At 38.2% G+C, this 23,778-nt stretch overlaps 2 protein-coding genes across 2 annotated transcripts in view; both read right to left on the bottom strand.

Moving 5' to 3' along the window:
* zfhx3a (zinc finger homeobox 3a) overlaps positions 1-6,842 on the bottom strand; it is a 32,151-nt gene extending 25,309 nt beyond the window's left edge. Inside the window, exon 1 of the mRNA XM_027159285.2 lies at positions 6,467-6,842. The gene's annotated coding sequence lies outside the window, so the exon portion shown is untranslated. The remainder of the gene's footprint in view (positions 1-6,466) is intronic.
* Positions 6,843-17,423: 10,581 nt separating this feature from the next.
* Positions 17,424-23,778, bottom strand: part of glg1b (golgi glycoprotein 1b) — a 41,643-nt gene continuing 35,288 nt past the window's right edge. Inside the window, exons 23-26 of the mRNA XM_027159294.2 lie at positions 22,255-22,362; positions 20,796-20,916; positions 20,585-20,691; positions 17,424-19,197 (exon numbers count right to left, since the gene is read on the bottom strand). Of these exons, the coding sequence (XP_027015095.2) occupies positions 19,030-19,197; positions 20,585-20,691; positions 20,796-20,916; positions 22,255-22,362 (504 nt within the window). The 3' untranslated portion in view covers positions 17,424-19,029. The remainder of the gene's footprint in view (positions 19,198-20,584; positions 20,692-20,795; positions 20,917-22,254; positions 22,363-23,778) is intronic.

Genomic DNA, 23,778 nt, shown 5'->3' with positions numbered 1-23,778 from the left:
ACACTGAGGGTCAAAAGGATTGAAACAGGAAACGTGAAAGTGAGGATCAGGAGAGACTCTCCGTGAATAATGCAGTTTTTCAAAAAAAAATAAACATGAAAATCAGATCGATATAAAAACTACTTCTGATATCAATTTTAGGGAGTTAAACGTTATCAACATTGAGAATATTAAATCGTTTATTTTTAGATGTTCGAAATGGAGCGGACACCGAATCTTTTCATTAAATATGGCTTTACTGATATGATCCACATTTTCTGGATCTCAAAAGAACAAAACAAAAGGAAATAAGCTTCTTGCATTATTGCAAAAGATGCTAAAGGCACATTCTTCCGAGGTTTGTGATGTTTACCTGGATATCTTTAAATAAACGTCAAATAAATTGCTTCCAGGCTTGAATTCCTTTCTCCATTCAATTGAATGTCTTTTTTGCTGGTGAGTGGTGAAAATGTCTCTGGTTTTATTCCTTAAAATCCTGCCATACAAAACAATGTAATCCACAATCTAACCTGTATTTTAACAAGCAAACATACATAGGATTTAAAAAAAACAACACTGTTGCTTTGTCAGTGTGAACGAACAGTATACGAACTCATATGACACCCAAGGCCTAGGGCTACATACATACATTTACACAACCGTTTAGAAGCATTCTGGCTACATTATAATAAACCTACTGACTAAATAAGCAATAAACCATTTGGTCTTATGTTTATCGAGTAAATCTGATCGACTCTCCTATAACAGCACATCCTGAACTGTTTTATTCCTCTTACACCACAGCAATTCACCAAACAACGTATAGTTACATTGAGTTCCTGTTAATTCTTATGGTATTGCAGCTATAACCAAGTCAACCCATCAACCAATAACTACACATTTAAAAGTGTCTATTTTTCAACCAAGATTATGTGGAGTATGAAATAAACCTTAGACTTCTTGCAGATAAATCTTTTAGAGCTGCCGGTTTACAAAAATAAATGTAATTACTCACCACTTTCTGACCAAAGTGTCAGCATCACGTTCTAATTATGATGTTATATGACACATCAGGTATCGTGTAAAACTGCCGCTGTATCACTGTCTATTTCGCAGAATACATAGAACCTGTGGACCATTAGAAAAGATGCAGTTGAGTGTTTACCGCACTTACATGAAATCTCTGGGGTTCTGTTTTTTTTTAAATCATCTAATAATAAATAAAATTATACTGAATTTAGGTACAGATCTTCTGCAGTGGATGAAATGTATCTGGCCCTCGTGCCGTGTCTTTGTACTGAGTAGTTATTGAATTTTTTTTGTGTGTTTCTGGGATTTTATTGCCTTCTGTCTTGTCATCAGTAAACGAAATGGATGGAAAATTGGATTTAGGTCAAGTGACGTGACTTGGCCCGTCAATAACATTCCACCTTTTGGCTCTGAAGTGCTTCAGCAGTGTGTTTCTGGTCACTGTCCTGCTGCAAGATGAAGTGCTGTCCTTTGAGTTGCGAGGGATTCGGTTTCTCTGTGCTATTAAGACGCCGCCGTAGATCACGGATGATATATATTTTGGAGCGAGATTGCGTTCGTCTCTTTCTATCACTCTGTTTAATTTGCAGCTTATCTATTCCATGAGACAGGAGCGGAGCACGGGGGAGAGAGGGGGGGGTTCTTTAAGAGCTCATGTTCTTGTGCATTGCATCTTGAGCTGAAACCTCTGGTGTGCTTTTAAAAGCCAGCAGCAGTTTTCAGTGCTTCGTGGCTGGATGTATTCTTCCACTCCTGTGCTTGTCTGTAATCTCCCAGCTTCTACATTATTGCTGCTCGACTGTGCATTCATGCTTAATAACCATGTACTCACATGTGGATAGCGCTCAAGTCACTTCTTCGGTCCTCGTGTTCAGACACGACAGCCGTTCAAACACAAATGCCACATTTACAGTAAATACCAGGCCGTGTTATGACTCACTGTGCAAGAAATAATGATGTGTGGCACATTTTGGAAAAAAAAAGAAAACAGGTTGGGTTGCACTATAATTATATATATATGTGTGTGTGTGTGTGTGTGTGTGTGTGTGTGTGTGTGTGTGTGTGTGTGTGTTTTATTTATACTTTAAAGCTGCTGTTCCATGTTTCTAATGATATTATAGTATAAATATAATATATCCATATTCCACCTTCATTAATGGATTAATCCAATTCCCCCATTAATATATGAAGGCTTAAAATATCTACATAAATAAATAATTAAATCAGACAATCAATCATTTTTGTATTTTTTTTTTTAAATATAGTAAGTTGAAATATTGCTATAAAATAGTTTAATATATATAAATGTTGTCATATTATACTATACATCCCATTACTATTCAATACTAATAATGTACTTAATATACGATTTAATACGATGTGCTTTGGTATTGTTTAACAGCATATAATTAAATAGAAGTGAATTAAAACAATATTAGAAAATGATTTATATAGCTGGTATTAGCTGGTATGATTAACCTCTTACACTCCAAAGACTCCGATTCTCATAAATTCACACCTACATTAGTCTTACTGTTATTAATATGTTATAATCCCACCGGCATATGATTTGAATTTAAGGTGTGTGTGTGTGTGTGTGTGTGTGTGTGTGTGTGTGTGTACGCACTGTAGCCACTTGCAGATTCATCTTTAAAATTCTCACTCTCTCTAAACACGACAGTGTTGACCCTTGCTTGACTCCAGCTTCAGCTTCTGCGATAAGCTGCAAATTCTATTTAAACCTCACAGAACCACAGCAAACACACACAGACACACACACGCGCACACACTCACTCCCCTGCTCTCTTTTTCCACCATGCTTTTATTCAGAGAGCACAGTGTGGCTCAATATTTGCCAAGGAATCTGATGAGAATTGAGAGACTCAATCAGTGAAACGTTTCTGTTATGCGTCTGTCTTTATTAAACGTGTGTAGACAGTGTGCAGTGTAATGTAACACACACGCAGTGGGGCATAAGCTCAGAAGCAGGGGCCCCATGAATTGTGTGTGGTGTGACAACAGAGTGAGAGAGGGAGAGAGGGAGAGAGAGAGAGAGAGAGAGAGAGAGAGAGAGATTTCAGTTCAGCTCGCTCACTAACCACAGCCATTGTTATGATAAGCAGAGAGAACAGCAGTGTACGCATGCGTATACACACACACACACACACACACACACACACACACACATAGAATAATGACTGACCAGTTACACACACTTCAGCAGCAATCAGTGCAAAAGAGCTACAGAGAAATTCTGTCACAAACAACTGCAATCTTATGAAGTACACTTCTATCTGAACACATTACACTAGAGTTCACTACATCTCTAGTGTGAACATCAGTCAGGTTTGTGATAAGACCTTCAACACCAAGCACGCACGCGCGCACACACACACACGCACACACACACACACACACACCCACACACACACACACACACTTCACTAAAGTGTTTTCAACAATATTTAAAAAGGTGCATATTTCTGACTTATGAGACCTATACTGGCTTTAGTAATAATAATAATAATAATAATAATAATAATAATAATAATAATAATAATAATAAATTATAGAAATTGTTATATCTATAGTAATGTTACATAATATGTTTCATACATTATACATATATTAATATCTATATATTATGACTTTATTTACTTTATTTTAGTGCATATTAAGAATGTTAAACCATTTATCCATCAACTTTGTCTGTAATATCTCTGAACGTATAAATGCAGCTGAACTACACGTCCTCTAACTTTTATCTCTGCGGGATGCAAATCGTGGCACACAGGAACACGGGCACCCTGCTAACGTGTCATCCGATCTCGGAGAGTACAATAACACGAAGAGAGGTGTGACAAATGAAAGGAAAAACCAACATAAAGCATGTTAGTGAGGTGTAAGATCAACATAAGCTGCCAGAACAGCTTCAGTGCATCACGGTGTCGACGAGCACGGTTAGGAAAAAACACGATTTGTCCTAAAAACATCCCTGAGGTTGATGGTGAGATTGGTGACTGTGATGGCCATAGCATATGATTTACATGATTTTTACCCTTATTAAACCATTCACTGAGACCTCTTGCCTGGTCTATAGGGACGGCGTCATCCTGGACGAGACACCACGCCCACGAGGCTAGAAATCTTTCATCATAACAGTGATCAGAACTTTAGATGGATTTGCACCAATCAGCACTCTTCGATCTAAGGTGAAAAGTGGAATCAAACTTTTCCCGTTAGAAATATTCTGCTTCTTCTACTCTACACTAGCACTATTTGTTCTCAAATCAAATCCATAACGGGACAACAGGTTGGCGCAACAGTACACGGAGTGATAATTACACTCTTCTTACACATCTCGACATCTCTCAAGTATTTAAACTATGCGTGTTCACATGAGCTTTAAATGACTTACTCATGCATGCCGAGAGAAAATAATACAGGCTGTAATACACAGGCTGTTATTATCTGTGAATACAAGCCACTTCTTAAGCACTAGACAAGTGGGTTTTATTATCATTCCTCTCATCACAAACAGCTGTAATCTTAAGAATGTAATACATTTCCCATAGAATCACGGTGCTGTAACAGTAACAGATGGTCTGCAAATGGTAGAACATCCTGTAGTAATATGTCTATTAGTCTATTACACCATAGACTTCAGTTCATTATGCTGAGACTAGATGTACGCAATCATGAAACGGTGTAGAACAGCAGAACTCTAAGTAAGAAGTAATAACTGCTTTGTTGATGTTGAACATCGATGTAAAGGAGGCGACATGTAATAGGTTTCAGATAAAAAGCAAATGGCTCACGTGGTCCGTCTTTCTGATCAGGAAACCTCTGTTTCTACGAGTTCTACGTATATAAAATATTTCAGGGCCCTAGAAGGACAATCAAGTCCTGTGTATAAGTGTATGTGTGTATAAGGCCATACTGCACAATGCCTGACATTTTATTCAGCCTAACCAACAAATAGGATTTGGCAGGGGTGAAGAATATGTTGCAAATATGACATCCTAACATTTGACAACATTATCACATCCAATTATTAAAAATACCCAAGTGAAAATATGAGTTTTACATTTAGCAGGAATCGATATGACGTGTATTTAAAACCTAAAATAAATCAGCACAGAAAACAAAGGGAAATAAGGCGTTCGTACTTTAATATCCAACATTTTGGCTCAGGAGGTGAGTAAAAGCAGACAAAGTGACGCATGATTTTTAGGGTTAGGTAAATACAGAACCTGATCCAGCGAACACCCAAACACCAGGGATTTAGAAACACACATATAGAATTTCCACCTTGCTGTGCCTGCAGTATCTAGAACAATTCTTCTCCACTTGCTGTCAACTCAGATCTTCAGCTTCTCACTCTCACCTTCGTTCACAACTACTTATCTGTCGTTTTTTTTCCACCATTCTCTCTCCAGCACAGTGAACTCTGACCCGTGAGTCTGAGCTCTTTTGACCCTGCATACCCTTCCTCCCTTTCTCCTCCATGATGTGATGATCGTGGAATGACCTAGTGTGTGTGTGTGTGTGTGTGTGTGTGTGTGTGTGTGTGTGTGTGTGTGTGTGTGTAAAACCCACATCACCATCCCCTCCCTATAACACAGGAACCTTTCTATGCTCTCCATACGGAAAAGGCTGCTTTTTACATTGCTATGATGGATAATAAAAGGATAATAAGAGCTCCAGTCAGTGGAATAAACGCTTTTATAATAATTCTGACATCAGATCAGACTCGAGAAATGTTTCCTGAAGGTGACACGTTGTTGTACATGAAACGTTTCCGATATAGTTCCTTATTACAGTCTAGTTACATTTGTTAAAGCTTGTTTTTCCTTTTTTTCTTCTTCTTCTTTTTTTTTTTTTTGGAGAACCTTTTTACGCACTGACAAAAAAAAAGTTTCCGTGTTTTGGTTGTAGTGAGTGTGTAACAGGAAAAACTGAACAAAACGGACAAGAAGAAAGGAACAAAAAGTGCTCGGGAATCTTGTGGACATTTCAGGTCGCAGTTTCACGGACATAACGTGCTCGATACTTTGTAACTGTTTGTTTATTTACCGGATGTTTTCCTTCCGCTCCACCGGACACCATTTTATCCGAGTGCTTGTTATGGCTGGATGTTACAAGCTACACACCGTGTGTCCATGATGTACAGAAAATAAACACACAGGACGTGATTTCATGTCTCTACAATCTAACGAGGACGACTGAGAATCGAGGTAACACAACACCAACTAACCAACCCACTAACTAACTAACTAACTAACTAACCAACCAGGCAAATGGAAACGCGCTCGTGAAGAACTTCTAGTGAAAACAGTGAGGCAAAACCTCAAAACCTCAAAACCTCAGACCTCTAGCAGGGAAAGAAAGTCAGCTAAAACCCACCGGAAACCACAAACCTTAGTGTAAAATCCCATTGAGAAGAAAACAAACTCACATTTCTGTGGCTTGGTCCACACGCCGCCTTCATAGATCCCATTCACGTACTTCCATTTGGTCAGATAGCTTCTAGATTCTTCTTATTAGTAGTAAACAGTAAAGAGGTCTATATCCGGATTACCGTTTTAAAGCCTTTTAAAGAACAGACAACAAACAAGAAACTAAAACAACAACAAAAAGGAGTATTTGGTTGTAACGCAGACGACTTGGCTTGGTTAGAGGGAAGAGGAGAAAGCGGTGTTTGACGCCACCGAAGGAAAAAAACCGTTCAGTCTTTATTCCTGCTAATTAGTTTCCTGCAAAAAATGGCTGGAATTAGCCCAGTGCGCATGCGCACTATTACACAGTCACGGCGGGAAGGGCTAATTAGCTCCTCCTGGATCAATGAGATTGGAGCGGGGGTGGGAGGGGAGGGGAGGGGAGGGGGTCTGGGAGGAGGAGGAGGAGGGAGTGATGGAATTAGGTTGGATATCATCTAATATTTTATTTTGCAAAACAAACATGCAAAGCGAGAAGAAAAGAAAATAACAGATAGCTGAATAAACATTACAGCCAGCATCCTAATTTTACTAACTAGCTTTGAACCGGTTCACATTTCTCCTTTTTGTTCAAAATGAATCAATACATACTTAATATTCAATATTGTAATGCTATGGTAATATATATATATATATATATATATATATATATATATATATATATATATATATATATATATATATATATATATATAAGTGAGTAAATCGCAGTGTTGCGTGTCTCCTGTCCTTGTACTGCATTTTACACTTTAGATTTTACTCGTTTTTATTCTGTTTTATTCATTTCTCAAAGACCATGTCAATGCAACTGGGCGAGATCAAAATGTTGACTTTTTTTAATAATAATAACAGTAATAATAATACTTTAAAAAATGATGCTAGACATAATAATACGAAATGTCTGTGTTCTCTGGTACAGAGATGGGAAGTGTGAATTGTGATTAAGAACATTGTTATATTATTATATTAATATATATGATTTGAATGGCATCTAAAATGAATAATAATAATAATAATAATAATAATAATAATAATAATAATAATAATAATAATAATAATAATAATAATAATAATAATTGTATTCACTTGTTCTGTGATGTTTCTATAATGTCAATAATATGGTGGAAAACAAAATAATATTTTAGGTGAGTGAATATTCTGCTCGGTAAAATCATCTTTGTAACCAAATAAACAGATGTATATTTCCTCCATTATCATTTCTCCATCTTTTAATTTGTCATATAATAATAATAATAATAATAATAATAATAATAATAATAATAATAATAATTTCTTTACTCCATGTTGAATAGATCTCGCACTACATGAATACATTTATTTTTGCGCATATAGTGTTGGGTTCATTCTTGTCCATCATGGCACGCGTGTCCTATGAAATCTACTGATTATCAAAAGAAAATAAAGAGACAGAGACCACCAAGACTAATAACATGGTTCTTTAATAAACAAAAAGAGTAATTGTGGGCCTCCGTGCTCTGTATCCATGCAGTGCAGATCTGCACATTTCCACCTGCGCAAAATGTTTTACGCGTCACACCATTTCATATTCTGACTTCTGTTGTGTTTCTTTTTTTCTGACCCCGTTTTCCACTCGCCCAGCTTTTGTCATGATAATTCCTTTGTGTTGAAGTGCTCCAGTGTCCGTCCTGCGGTCCTGCAGCCTAATTAAACTGACAATCTGCTACTTTTCTGCACCGCAAAGTCACCGAGTTTCTCTTTGATGGAGAGAAAAAAGCACTGTAGAGAGACTTTATGGACCTAAAGCCTAGATTCTCCTTCTGCACACCTTTCTTTTTGTGTTTTTCTCCCTCCAAACTGATGATCTTACCCATCACTTGCTAACTTCATACACAAAACCTTTTCCTATTATTATTATTATTATTATTATTATTATTATTATTATTATTATTATTATTAACACTTTCTGACGCGTCTCTTTAAAAACGTAAAGCACTTTTTACAGGTCACGTATCTGATTTATGTTTTTGGAGATTTGGCATAAAACTATTTTATGATTATTAATATTAATATATTTCAAACCAGGTGAACTGAAGCTAAAATGATTTATTTTAATTTGTAAATTGTATTAATTAAAGTGACTGGATTCTGTCGTTTGATAAGATGGAGCTGTTTTAATATCCTGATGAGAAGTTATTTTTTTTAAAACCCCGAAGTTTAAGGTGTGAAGTTCAAGTTCATTTACTGATTGTTGATTTTATTTTTATTTTATTGATGTTGTTAAATACAGTGTATTCTTGTTTTATTATTGCCTGTTTTACTCGGTTAAGTTCATTGCTGCAGGAATTTTGTTACCATCCTAATAAATTTACACATCTCTAGTCAGATAGCTAGTAAAAATCTAGCCCTTGTCACTCACTTAACCACAAGGGCCTAGTAATAGACTGTAGTGTCCCAGACCATCCCACCCTACAGAGACAGAGTGCTTTAATAACATGTTTATGTTGCAAAGATGCTTATTTTTCTTCTATCATGCTATCAGTTAGTTAAAAACACATTTTACACAAAGTAGATTTTGGGTCCTTTAGAAAAATAATCATGACACAAACCCAAACTGTTAAAATTCTAAACGTAATTCTAAACGGTCTTTTTAAACTGTAGTCCATTAGAGCAGCTCAGGTGTTCTTGTAGCGCCCTCTGTTGTTCATTAAATACACTGCAGGAGTTTTATTTACCGCAGACCAAACGGGTGCTTGTGACTAAACCAACCATTTTAAGGTTAGCTTCATTTATATGTTTGTTTGTTTGTTTAATCAATCATTCATACATTCATTCATGCATCCGTTTGTTTGTTTGATTGATTGTTTGTTTGTTTGTTTGTTTGTTTTGCTTTAGCTCAGGTTATAGTCTGATTAGACTATTAGTTGATATGCTATAATAAAGAATGTAAGTTATTATACAGAACACTACTATATATAATGTTATACTGACAGATATACAGGTGTCAAAGTGTATACTGACACTTATTTGTCTATTTTATTTATCCTGAAATAATTTAAGACGTTTTTTTCCTCAAAATTGCTCTGGAAATGTAAATAAGGGTTTTCTGCACCACTAAATGTTATTATGAGTTAATAGATGGTAATTTAACCAAATAAATGTTACGTGTAAATCTCAAACATATAATATTAAAGGTTAATAAAATGTTTACGACATATGACATCATTACGCATTTATCTAAAAATGTGTTGTTTAGCGTTTTAACAGGACTGAGACAAGTGTCTCCACACACACACACACACACACACACACACACACACACACACACACACACACACACACACACACACACACACACACACACACACACCTCTAAAACCGAACATATGATTGTTTTAATGTATCATGTATGTAGGTTATATGTCGTTTGTTATGCGTTAAACATGTGCGTCAAATTAATTTCCCTTACAGAACGCCAGCCCTCACACACAAACACGCGTCACACGTGTAAAATAGTGTGACATTTTGGCACATCATGTTTGTTTTTATTTTCTACAAGATGAATATGTAGTCATGTAAATCCCTGGCATTTTTTTTATGTTATAGCATTATTCACGTGTGTGATGGTCAGAGCTTATGCATGATGGGATGAACATTCACACGTCTTTTTGTTTTTGTTTTTCCAGAAATGTGAGATTTATATGATCACGTAATATATGAATTTTTTCACGTTAAGGTTTAGACAGTTTGGTTGTGTGGTTGTGTGTGTGTGTGTGTGTGTGTGTGTTTTTTTGTGTGTGTGTGTGTGTGTGTGTGTGTGTGTGTGTGTGTGTGTGTGTGTGTGTGTGTGTGTGTGTGTGTGTGTGTGTGAGAGAGAGAGAGAGAGAGAGAGAGAGAGAGAGAGAGAGAGAGAGAGACAAAGACAGAGACAGAGATATTCCTGATTTTTTTAGATTATATAAAGTTTTTCTCTTCTGTTACCTTTATGTAAAATATCTATGTTCTGGATGTAGGAATTAACATTTAAAGTGTAGGTCCTTTTAGGGAACTCTTATGTTCCAATAATGTACGCTAGCTTATTAAAGGGAAAGGTTTATGTGGGTAGATGTAATGCTTTATGTATTTTAAAAGTATACTATAACCACATTTACAGGTGAAGGATATATAAATGTACCAACGCAGAGACAAGGAACGGATGCGTAAAGGTTCAGGTCTGAAGCTATGTTTATGTTTCTGATCATAAAACAGTTATAGATCACAGTTTTTGCATCATTCACGTGTTGGGAAGGTGGAACCAGAAAGCTGTAAGAAGAGACCTTTTAAATGACAAAATATTTTGAACAAACTTTGCGCTTTGGCGTGCGTGCGTTCGTGCGTGCGTGCGTGTGTGTGTGTGTGTGTGTGTGTGTGTGTGTGTGTGTGTGTGTGTGTGTGTGTGTGTGTGTGTTAAAGCTTGGCCTAATGCCAGCCCTCGGTGTGCCTTAAGGCTGTGATTCAATGATCTTTTTTTTTCACAGATTTATGTAATACGAGGTAATTGCTCCTATAGGCTAAAACTCTCAACGACAGTCTCTCTCTCTCTCTCTCTCTCTCTCTCTCTCTCTCTCTCTCTCTCACACACACACACACACACACACACACACACACACACACACACACACACACACACACACACACACAAACATTTCTCACACAACGATTTTTATTTTATTTAACGCAACTCATCAAAATTCCAACACAAATTCATACAACCATTCATCCACAGGCGTACATACTGTAAAGGTCTCAATAATCACGCTTAGGAAGCCTCTAACATTATTATACCGTCCTAGTTTTGTTATGATAGTAATAATCCTGATATATGCATCATGTGTCTTTTAAAGTATTGAAGACAATTTTAATCTTAGTCTTCACACTAATATAGATTTACTTAATTATTTAATTGAACATTTTGTACAGCTCTTTCTGAAAATAAAAGTGGCTTAACTCTATTACGCATTTAAATATAACAACAACAACAATAATACTAATACTAATACTACTATTACTACTACTACTACTAATAATAATAATTATTATTATTATTATTATTATTATTATTATTGTTATTATTATAACAACAATAATAACAATAACAATAATAATGTCTGTGTCTATCTATAGTGAGAAATGTCGGCTACTATCAATTTAAAAAAAATAAAACACTGTGGGTCTACTTTAAATGACCAAATCCATTAATCATCAGTAAACAATCACCACATTAGACGCTAAGACATGTTATATAAATATAAATTAGATAAGACAGACAGACAGACAGACAGACAGACAGACAGACAGACAGACAGAAAAAGAAATGACATATGACGCTCCTCCTCCACTGACCTTCACTGACCCGCAAATCCGACAGCACGATATCAGACTTTATTCCTCCTTATTTTGATTTAAACCGTGTTTTATCCTAGTGTGAATATTGCTGTTGTTTGTATATGAACCCGCGTTAACACTTCCACACACTCCCGTGTTTTCTACATTGAGTTTTAAAGGTCAGTGTTAGTAGACAGCTCGTCGGAGAAGAGTCGGATACAGGGGGCGGGTTTAGCGTTCAGAAGGTCAAGGGCACCTCAGAATATAATAAATGTGCTGTTTATTTATTTCTTTATGTTTTCATCTGGTGTCATTTAAGCTTAGAAGGTGTTTTGTATTTATTATTTTTTTGTTAAACATTTCATTATTATTATTATTATTATTATTATTATTATTATTATTATTAGTAGTAGTAGTAGTAGTAGTAGTAGTAGTAGTAGTAGTAGTAGTAGTAGTAGTAGAATTAGTATTAGTATTATTTCTAGCAAAGCCATTATACAAAGAAATACTGATTCATTTTTCCTTCTCACTTTTCTAACCACACTGTCTACATCTTAAATATTCATATTTCTAAATGATTTCACGCCGTTAAAAATCCCAGCAGGCCAAGTCGTCCAGAACAAAAGCTCTTGGGTTTTTAGGGTTCCTTTTTTGGATTATCATAAATTTCCTCCAATAACCGGGTTCTTGAAACATTAATAGCTGCTGTGAGCATTTTTAAGGGTTAATTTTTAAAGATTTCCTGCGTGGTGAACTTCATTACAAAGATTCTTCTACATAAACGGAACATTTTTAATGAGGAGGAAAAACTTACATTTGTTTTTAGCACTTTAGCAAAATGTTCCTGAAGGAAATAAAACAAGTATGCCTACATATTCATATTGTATTTGTATTAAAATTGTTTTCTCTTTTTGAATGTGCTCCAAAATGCTCCAAATAAAAGGCGCATGAAATAAATATTAATTCTGTATATGAAACTGTTTTGTTCGTTTTATATTTGTATGTTGTTTTTTGTTGCATTTTGTTATAAAGTGACAAATAAACAAGTGTGTGGTATAAATATTTTTAGACATTTGATCTGACACACAGCACGAAGGTGAATGTGTTCATGTGATGTTTTAAATAATCTTATATGCAGGATCATTACAGAGACATTTTAAATTATCACACTTACCGGCGTGAGAGCTACTCATCCGTGTGTGTGTGTGTGTGTGTGTGTGTGTGTGTGTGTGTGTGTGTGTGTGTGTGTGTGTGTGTGTGTGTGTGTGTGTGTGTGTGTGTGTATACCACAGGGACTCGTACATGGTGAATAGGGTTCAAAGCCATTCGATGCTCGCGTGTGTGTTTGTGAGTGCGCGCGCGCACGTGTGTCCTGTCCCACTGCCAAGGTCCATTTCATTTAAATGTGAATATGTTGTTTACAATAGGATCCATGAGCACGAATAAAACAACTCCTGCTCTCATTAAACCGCGGTCTGTTCATGCAGATTGCTGGAGTTAACCTTTGTGTGGTTTAACTCTGTTAATTATGTTAATCACACATTCACTGTGTTAATTACACACTTATGCTGTTAATTGGACACTTACTCTAAGAGGCATGGAGGCTTTTGATGTGTAGCCAACAACAATAATAATCTACTTATGTGTTAATATGTACAATTATTGGCAAATGACTTAATGGCTTAAGCAACAAAGAGCGACAAACAAAAACAACAATAACAACACAACAATCATTACATTAATGATAACAACAAGAACAATAACAAAACTGCTAGAAGTATGAATAATAATAATAATAATAATAATAATAATAATAATAATAATAATAATAATAATAATAATAATAACAATAATAATAATAGTTAAAAAGGAGCAGAAGAAACACTTTAAACATTTATGGCAGTAATACTGTTAGAATAAAGGGTCCTCTTTGGGGTTAATAGATAAGTTTAGGTTTCTAAGAGATATTTTAACCTTTTGATGAAAGAGAAATAAAGTGTTATTCAGACATACAAAGCGGAAAAGTAAATGCATTATTATATTGCATAATAATGATAATAATAATAATAATTATTATTATTATTATTAAGAAGAAGAAGAAGAAGAAGAAGAAGAAGAAGAAGAAGAAGAAGAAGAAGAAGAAACAAGAAATGCTTACAACGTGTCTGGGCAATTTTTAAAATCACCATCACAGTCTGACAGTTTTTACCCCAAATCCAAAGCGCTGGCCCTGAAAATAATCAGTTATTAAGCTTTCTGTGTCACTGTCTCTCTGTCTCTCTGTCTCTCTCTCTCCCTCTCTCTCTCTTTCTCTCTCTCTCTCTCTCTCTCTCTCTCTCTCTCTCTCTCTCTCTCTCTCTCTCTCTCTCTCTCTCTCTCTCTCTCTCTCTCTCTCTCTCTCTCTCTCTCTGTCTCTGTCTCTGTCTCTCGGTTTAAGCACCATGACGCATTTTGCATGGCAGGGTATTAATACAGGATTAAATACTGGATGAATTACTCGGCAGTGTTTAAGTCAGACTGTCTTTGGTTATAAACAGAAACATTTTAGAGCTCCGAATAACGGAACAGAGAGACCACGTGATTAGATGGACATGTGTGCTGTTTCGCCAGAGGCGACCCGGCAGGGGGGAACACGACACACACACACACACACACACACACACACACACACACACACACACACACACACACACACACACACAACAAAGGCCAAGTTCATGGCCTTCAGGACTACGATGCCTCTGATTACCCAAACCCCCCTCATGTCACACACACACACACACACACACACACACACACACACACACACACACACACACACACACACACACACACACACACACTTAAATACATATAAAATACAGCATGAATAAAGTCACAATATGGTATAGTCTTATAAAACTGAATTTCTATTTATAATAAGTAATTATTTTTTTATAAATAAAATTGTTTATGTCTTTGGACTAGTAATCTAGATCCGGATCCAAAGGAATAAATTATATAGTCTTTAAAATATAAAATGTTTACAATGTCGCCATCTGCTGGCGAAAGAGCGCCAACGCAGAAAAAGTGCAGCTTCTGTAAACGGATGTGTGCACTAGCTGTTACCATAGAAACAGTAACGCGTTACAGACCTGCTGTTCTAATCATTCTGCAATGTGATTGGCTAAGCTGCGTTCTAACCTTATATACATATATATAATCACAATTATATATGTATTAATGCACCAGGTTTTAAACCAGTAAAAGTTACATGCTGAAGCATGTGGGGCAAGTCGTGGCCTAATGGTTAGAGAGTCTGACCCTAAGGTTGTGGTTTCGAGTCTCGGGCCGGCCACAACTGAGGTGCCCTTGAGGTGCCTGGGCGCCGCAGCATAAAAATGGCTGCCCACTGGTCCGGGTGTGTGTTCACGGTGTGTGTTCACGGTGTGTGTGTGCACTTTGGATGGGTTAAATGCAGAGAACAAATTCTGAGTATGGGTCACCGTACTTAGCCGTATGTCACATCACTAAAAGTTACTGTTCATTAAATATCACAATCTTTGTGCCACATGATCACAGCTCAAATCACTGCAGTGTTTATTCTCTGGGGCTCTTTGGAATATTCATATGGTCACTTTATTAAGGAAAATCAGTAAATTCTGTTTCATTAACACAATAAATAAAATCGTGCGTTTTTGTTTGTTTGCTCGTGTTCGTTATTTTCTCGATCGAAATATTACGTATTTATTATAAACATTTAATATGAGTCGATATGGAACATATTCGATCTTCTCCGACATCCAGATGTGTGGAGATTTTTAGGACATCTGATAGTCTGCGATTACATTATCCGTTTGACTGTATTTTTATAATCACACCCTCCAGTGTCACCCATATGAGGATGAGGTTCACCTTTGAGTCTGGTTCCTCTCAAGGTTTCTTCCTTTACCATCTAAGGGAGTTTTTCCTTGCCACTGCTGCCTGAGTCACCTCAGACTTCCTCATTGGGGATAAATACATACACATTGTGAACTAAATCTATCTAATATCAATCTTGAATTTTGCATTCATCTTTTTAATCTTTATATTATTCTTTATATTAACCTTTGTTCTATGTTTATGTTCTGTAAAGCCGCTTTGAGACAACGTCAACTGTAAAAAGCGCCATACAAAACTTGAATTGAATACTTTGTGACTATGTGACTATTTTCATCCAAGATTTTATAGATTGTAAAGCAGCTTTACATCCAGATGCAGATTTAGATCTGTTCGAAACAAGCCAGAGGTGAGAGTGCTAATGAAAAAGGATGGGCTTAACTCTTTAAGCTATAAACAGTTAACATCAACCGAACAGCCGACGATGTTGAGTTTTGGAAACGGAATGACGGCAAATAATCAAAGGCAACTTAAATATTCGTCAGTATTTCTGCCGTATAACGTATAGACCACTGGCTGAATTTCCTTTACACAATCTCTTTCGTCCTCGAGAAAATGTGGCAATAATTAGTGACTCTTATTTAATCAGGGTTTTTCATTTTCCTGATGAGACAAAACAAAACCAAGAGACCACAAGTAAGAAAATCTGAATATAGTCTTATTAAACTCACAAATCATAATCTGTACAGACATTTAAAAAAAAAATCATCATCATGTTTAGTTTGTTACATCTCCATCATATTACATGGCAGAAAATGTCCTAGCCAGAGCTTTGTACAAGATTAGTCCATGTTGTAAGCATTTCTGCAGATTTTACAGACAGTTAAAAAAAAAAAAGAAATTTGAAATTTGGTTTTAGTCGTAACAAAGGGCAAAAACAAACAAACAAACAAACAAACAAACAAACAAACAAACAAGGGGGTTTCCGGTTTGGGTTCCACAGTCAGTCAACACAAACCTTGTACTTTTACCTTTCTTCATTTTTTATTACTAAGGTTACATTCGTTCTTATGATTTTTGCCCATTACAAAAGAAAAAAAGAGCTCCGTCCGTCTCTCATTGCACTTCAGATAAACACGTGAAAAAAAGTGCAGTCTGTGTCACAAATCCGTCTACACGACCTAGAGGAAAACGTACAAACAAGTAAAAGACAAAATAAGAGAATCGGATTTGAGATTTTTTTTTTTCTTTCCAAAAGTTTGTTCTGTCGATAATGTTTTGGGAAAGAAGAAGAAAAAAAAACACACCTCATTATCATACAATCATGACCTATATTTACAATTTAGTAATGACCTTTATCTACAAAATATAGGCCTGTGCCGTCAGAAGACGTTGTAATCCGAACTAAGTCAACAAAACGGGACCATCTAGCTCTATTATTTACAGAATACCACCAATGTTGTCCAAATCCCAGGGAAAAAACCTCCTCTTTAATAACCCTCGTGTATTTATTCCCATAATGTTTTTTCCGATCCAACGATAAACCTCCATCAGAACATGGATGAAAAAGTGACATGAAGTGAAAAGGAATAAACTGTTTCAGCAACCCAGGAAAAAAAAGGAGATAAATGTGTGTTGTGTCTTAAAATACTTTATAGAGTTAGCAGAGATCCTGTTATTCATCATCACATCTTTATGTATGTGTGTGTGTGTGTGTGTGTGTGTGTGTGTGTGTGTGTGTGTGTGTGTGTGTGTGTGTGTGTGTGTGTGTGTGTGTGTGTGTGTGTGTGTGTGTGTTGTCTCTTGATGGACCCATTCGGAGTGTATTCACACCTCACTGACAGGGTGCCTGGGATCGGTTCCGGACCCCTACAGCGACCCCTACAGGCCGAGTGAATGATAACTGGAGGACTAGAGCTTTTTTTTTTTTTAATGATGTCACAACATTCAGTGTGATGTTTATTTGACAGAACAGTGAAAAGCTGGAACTTGTATTACGTTATAAAACTGGAAAACTGAGGTTAAATGTGAAAGCAGTAAAAGTGTGATTAATCACGTTAAGGCTTTTGTACAAAAGGTCAGTTTCCTGGAGTCTCATCCCCTCCGACGAAGCAGACGACGCTCGATCTGATAGATTTGATTTGAAAAACAAAAAAAACGTCAGATTTTTACACAAATTTATGGAGTTCACGCAAACTCATTGCAGCAAACTCTACAAAAAAAAAAAAAAACACTCAAATTGCCGACGACGAATTTTTACCTCTTTGCTGGTTATCAGAAGAAAAAAAAACAACAACAAAAAAACCCCTTTTTTTTATTCGCCGGGTATTTCAGAGACAAAGCGTGGACGTTAAACGAAGACAAATCCGACGCTGAACTTTTCCGTCAAAGTTTCTCTAATACGTAAAATACTGTGAGAAATGTGCATCATGTATATAACCTTACTGATGACCTTCACCTAAATCTGTAAGGATTTGTCCAGACGGGGGTCTTAAATATGGACATCTCAGGATTCTCATAACAAACCATGAAAGGACATTTTTTTTAATGAATTATACAGAGAAATGAAGCAAGTTTTTTATAAACTCTGTTCTGTATCGTGTGAATAAGAGGGAAAAAAACATGTTTAACTCATTTAGCCTCGTTTAGGACGGACGGCAGGAAACTCGGGCACGATTCAGAGAGAGAAAAGGGACCAATGTTATAAGTTATAAAGTTTCTCCATAAGTTATTCACTTCTTTTAAATATCTCCATTCGGCATTTTCACCCAAACTCGGACATCCTCGGATCCAGTGATATTTAAATACTGTTGTTTTTTAAATGAAGCTGTATGGCTGTGTGTCTGAGTGTAAAACCAAAACGACTAAAACCTAGAAAAACGTATCGTTATGCAACGGAGATAATAGTGAATCGTTCGCAAAGCGTGTCACCGTCGTGGCGTGTTGTTTGCACAGTAAGTCCAATAAAACAATCAATCAAAATCAGGCGAGGAAAAAATAGACAGCAGAGATAGATTAGTGTCCCAGAATGCTCGAGTCTGCAGACTTTTCATAGGTGTATTCTGGGACTTTCACAGCAGGGGGCAGCACAGAGCAGAATGAGCCTGGGACATGGTGCTGACCCAACAAACACCAGGTTACTTACAGCCTCCCAAATCAGGGATGGTAAAGCAGGACACTCGGGTCAGGATTAGAACAGTGAATAAGTGGTCAAAACACGTCTAGGCCTCTTTTACCCTTCTTCTTCTTCTTCTTCTTCTTTTTTTAAAATGATTTTTTTCTTTCTAGAACGAGACTGAGGATCCAGCTCAGGATCCAGGCTCTACCTATCCTTCAGTTCCCTGGTCACGTGTTTAGTGATTCGTCCACACAGCAATCCCACCGCGAAGAGGACGCACACGGCCAGGGCGATCACCAGCAGGATATAATTCTTGGAAGGTGACGAAATCACTTGGAAAGCCAGATCTGCAAAACCTTCAGCTGGAGCCACCTGAGGGGAGAGAAAACAAGATCGACACCAGAACTCGCGCTGCAGTTTATCTCATGACTCCAATTACTCTTTCTTTTTTTCATTCATTCATTCATTATGTACCGCTTATCCGAACTTCTCGCCTTATCTCAGGCGTCATCGGGCATCAAGGCAGGATACACCCTGGACGGAGTGCCAACCCATCGCAGGGCACACACACACTCTCATTCACTCACACACTACGGACAATTTTCCAGAGATGCCAATCAACCTACCATGCATGTCTTTGGACCGGGGGAGGAAACCGGAGTACCCGGAGGAAACCCCCGAGGCACGGGGAGAACATGCCAACTGGCGGGAATCGACCCCCCGACCCAGGAGGTGTGAGACGAACGTGCTAACCACTAAGCCACCGTGTCCCCCTCTTTCTTTTTTTATTAAATAAAAATAAAAGGTTACTCAAAGAAAGACGGCATTTTATGCGACTTCTGATCAAAACACAAATACGTGTCATAACGTCTGTAAAACTGGTGTCGCTGAAGGCGAATAATCCGAATAATCGTCCGAATCTTTTATCATTAGATTTGTTTGTGTGTCTAACAAACACAAATGTCTGGCATCAGTATTACTTTCTTATGTGCACTTACTTACAGTTGTTTAAAAAGGAACCGTAACCACGACATCCTACATAAAAAATAAACCAGGGTCATTTACGATCCAAGTCGTTTATTATTCGGTGTGTTATTTCGAAGGTTATTTTGCGAGTCAGAGTCAGAGGGGCTATTTTAGTGTTCGGGGAACTCGGGGGTCGTAGCTCGTGACTCTCGAGCAGGTAGAACATGCTAGTACCCTAAAATCATCAGGACTAAATTAGCATTGAAATGTTCTCTCGGTGTGACGGATGTTCTTTTCTCTCTGATAGCTCCGCCTCTCGGTGTGACGGATGTTCTTTTCTCTCTGATAGCTCCGCCTCTCGGTGTGACGGATGTTCTTTTCTCTCTGATAGCTCCGCCTCTCGGTGTGACGGACGTTCTTTTCTCTCTGATAGCTCCGCCTCTCGGTGTGACGGACGTTCTTTTCTCTCTGATAGCTCCGCCTCTCGGTGTGACGGACGTTCTTTTCTCTCTGATAGCTCCGCCTCTCGGTGTGACGGACGTTCTTTTCTCTCTGATAGCTCCGCCTCTCGGTGTGACGGATGTTCTTTTCTCTCTGATAGCTCCGCCTCTCGGTGTGACGGACGTTTAGAGGCTCAGTTTTTCGCATGGAGCTCTGGATTATAGTATATGTATATGTACATGTGGCCTGGGAAACATCATGGACGTCGTAGCAATTAAATGAAAGAGTTTTATATGGGATGTCAGTCAGAGCGAAGAGCTGCCACACGGTCACATGACTAACATGGACTGACCTTGGCTGCGTAGCTCCACATATCTATCCGGTCCTGCAGTCTCTTCTTACACTCGGGTTGCAGTCTGACCCGCTTGTCCTGGAGAGCCTCCATCAAACAAGACATCTCTGTGAAATGAGGACAAAGTGAGACACTGAGTCAGACACACAGGCCACAGGCACATTACAGAAGGTCGCTCGGACCGATAAGCCGAGCAAAGGCGGGCACTCACGCCGGCCTCGCCCCGGGGGGATCGCAGCGCACTGGTGCTTCAGGTCCAAGGCACAGGCCGTGTGTAAGACCGGATCCACGAAAATGTCTGCTTTGCTCTCTTTAAGCATGTTCAAGACCTCCTGGGTGGAGAGATGAAGAGTTTTTACAGATCATATAGAAAATGTGTGTGTGTGTGTGTGTGTGTGTGTGTGTGTGTGTGTGTGTGTGTGTGTGTGTGTGTGTGTGTGTGTGTGTGTGTGTGTATAAAACCTGCTTCTGGTCAAACAGGAAAGTTACTGAGAACCGATTCACTGCTTTACTCTCTATCAGAAGAATTTACATCAAAGTTAATTTTAGCTTTCAGTGTGTGTGTGTGTGTGTGTGTGTGTGTGTGTGTGTGTGTGTCTGTGTGTGTGTCTGTGTGTGTGTCTGTGTTTGTGTGTGTGTCTGTGTGTTTGTGTGTGTGTCTGTGTGTGTGTGTGTCTGTGTGTGTGAAGGAGTGTGTGTGTGTGTGTGTGTGTGTGTGTGTCTGTGTGTGTGTCTGTGTGTGTCTGTGTTTGTGTGTGTGTGTGTCTGTGTGTGTGAAGGAGTGTGTGTGTGTGTGTGTGTGTGTGTGTCTGTGTGTGTGTCTGTGTGTGTCTGTGTTTGTGTGTGTGTGTGTCTGTGTGTGTGAAGGAGTGTGTGTGTGTCTGTGTGTGTGTGTCTGTGTGTGTGTGTGTGTCTGTGTGTGTCTGTGTGTGTGCGTGTGTGTGTCTGTGTGTGTGAAGGAGTGTGTGTGTGTCTGTGTGTGTGTGTGTCTGTGTGTGAAGGAGTGTGTGTGAGGGAGTGTGTGTGTTTGTGTGCCGACAATTCAACAACTGCCCTTAGACATTCATTACATACACACACACACACACACACACACACACACACACACACACACACTTACTCACACACACACAGACTCACTCACTCAAACACACACACACACACACACACAGACTCACTTACTCACACACACACACACACACTCCCTAACTCACACACACACAGACTCACTCACTCACACACAAACACACACACACACTCACACACACACTCCCTCCCTCACTCACACACACACACTCCCTCACACACACTCCCCCTCTCTCACACACACACACACACACACAGACACACACACACACACACTTACACTCACACACTCCCTCACTCACACACACACACTCCCTCACACACACTCCCCCTCTCTCTCTCTCCCTCACACACACACACACACACACACACACACACACACTTGTGAAGTTTAGCAGTTCCCCTTTCTCCCACTAAGCATGAAGGAATTCTCATCTGTCATCATCACACATGGTCTACAGAAGCAGTGGGTAGAGTTTAGATAACAAAATCCCCAAAACAAAGCATTTAGTATTCATTAAAGTTTGTGTATCAGTTTATACAGCAGACGACGTCATCTTCTGCTTTCTGTCTTTGTTCTTTACCTTCCTGCAAATGTCATGTTTCAGCTTCAGCAGGTTCGTCTTCAGACATTCCTCCACTTGGCCTGTTTGTTCCTGCGCAGCGGCTTCTTCTGCACACAAGTCCGTAATCTACAACACACACACACACACACACACACACACACACCCAAGGGACATGAGAGAGGCAGTGAGGTGAGGAGTTATTTATAAAAAAGGAAGGACAGCAGTGCGATTAATCAGATCAGGTTTCATCTCTTCAGCACGCTCGTCTTCGTCCCCTGGCTTTGATAAATGGACTTTGTGACATTCGCTGCATCAACATTTCACTCTCTCTCATTCCTTTAGTTTTACTAGACTAATGTGAGTGTGTGTCCTCTATACGGTTTAACTGAGATGTTCAGAAAATGTAGCAGGATGACAAGCAAAACCTTCAGAACATTTATCAGCATGAAGGAGAAACTCTTCTGCACTGTATCACACCTTAGAGCCACAAAACCTTGTTCCGTTTGCAGCGTTCCTGTTCGGCTTCTCTGGGAATTATACATTACAGCCAGCGTAAATTCCTATGAATTCTGTTGATTCTCATGATTTCTGTTTTCAACGCAGTTTCGCTAGAAATTCCTTCTGTACGAGTCCAGATTTTCACTCCGAGTCGCCGTAATGCGACGGCAAAGAACAAGAAAGAACGGAGGTGCATGTGATTAAAAAAAACAATATCTATCTATCTATCTATCTATCTATCTATCTATCTATCTATCTATCTATCTATCTATCTATCTATCTATCTATCTATCTATCTATCTATCTATCTATCTATCTATCTATCTATCTATCTATCTATCTATCTATCTATCTATCTATCTATGGTGGTTTATTCCTCTTATACCATAAGTACATTTCTTATTCATTCAGTCATTCATTTTCTACCACTTTATCCGAACTTCTCGGGTCACGGGGAGCCTGTGCCTATCTCAGGCGTCATCGGGCATTGAGGCAGGATACACCCTGGACGGAGTGCCAACCCATCGCAGGGCACACACACTCTCTCATTCACTCACTCACTCACACACTACGGACAATTTTCCAGAGATGCCAATCAACCTACCATGCATGTCTTTGGACCGGGGGAGGAAACCGGAGTACCCTGAGGAAACCCCCGAGGCACGGGGAGAACATGCAAACTCCTCACACACAAGGTGGAGACGGGAATCGAACCCCAACCCTGGAGGTGTGAGGCGAACGTGCTAACCACAAATTTTTTATTAATTAAAGACATTTACACTTTTAATTCAGTTACGTCACGTTTAATGTCCGCACAAGATCTTTCCTGTTATCTCTTGTGTTACAGCAGCTATAAAGCCATTCTCAATAAATAAATAAATAAAAAATCACAATATAAATCATATTCTAAATAAAAATCACAGCGTCATGTTATAAAGAAACGGCAAAGCGCAAGAAACAAAACTCACAAAAAAAAAAACAACTTCAAGTTTATTGATTTTTGTCTGACTCATAAAGGTGCTGAACTAAAAAAAAACAACCATC

This window comes from Tachysurus fulvidraco, chromosome 13 (genome assembly GCF_022655615.1).
Source record: "Tachysurus fulvidraco isolate hzauxx_2018 chromosome 13, HZAU_PFXX_2.0, whole genome shotgun sequence".
NCBI lineage: Eukaryota > Metazoa > Chordata > Actinopteri > Siluriformes > Bagridae > Tachysurus > Tachysurus fulvidraco.
The sequence above is the reverse complement of the archived record's forward strand: the minus strand, read 5'-3'. Positions and strand labels throughout refer to the sequence as shown.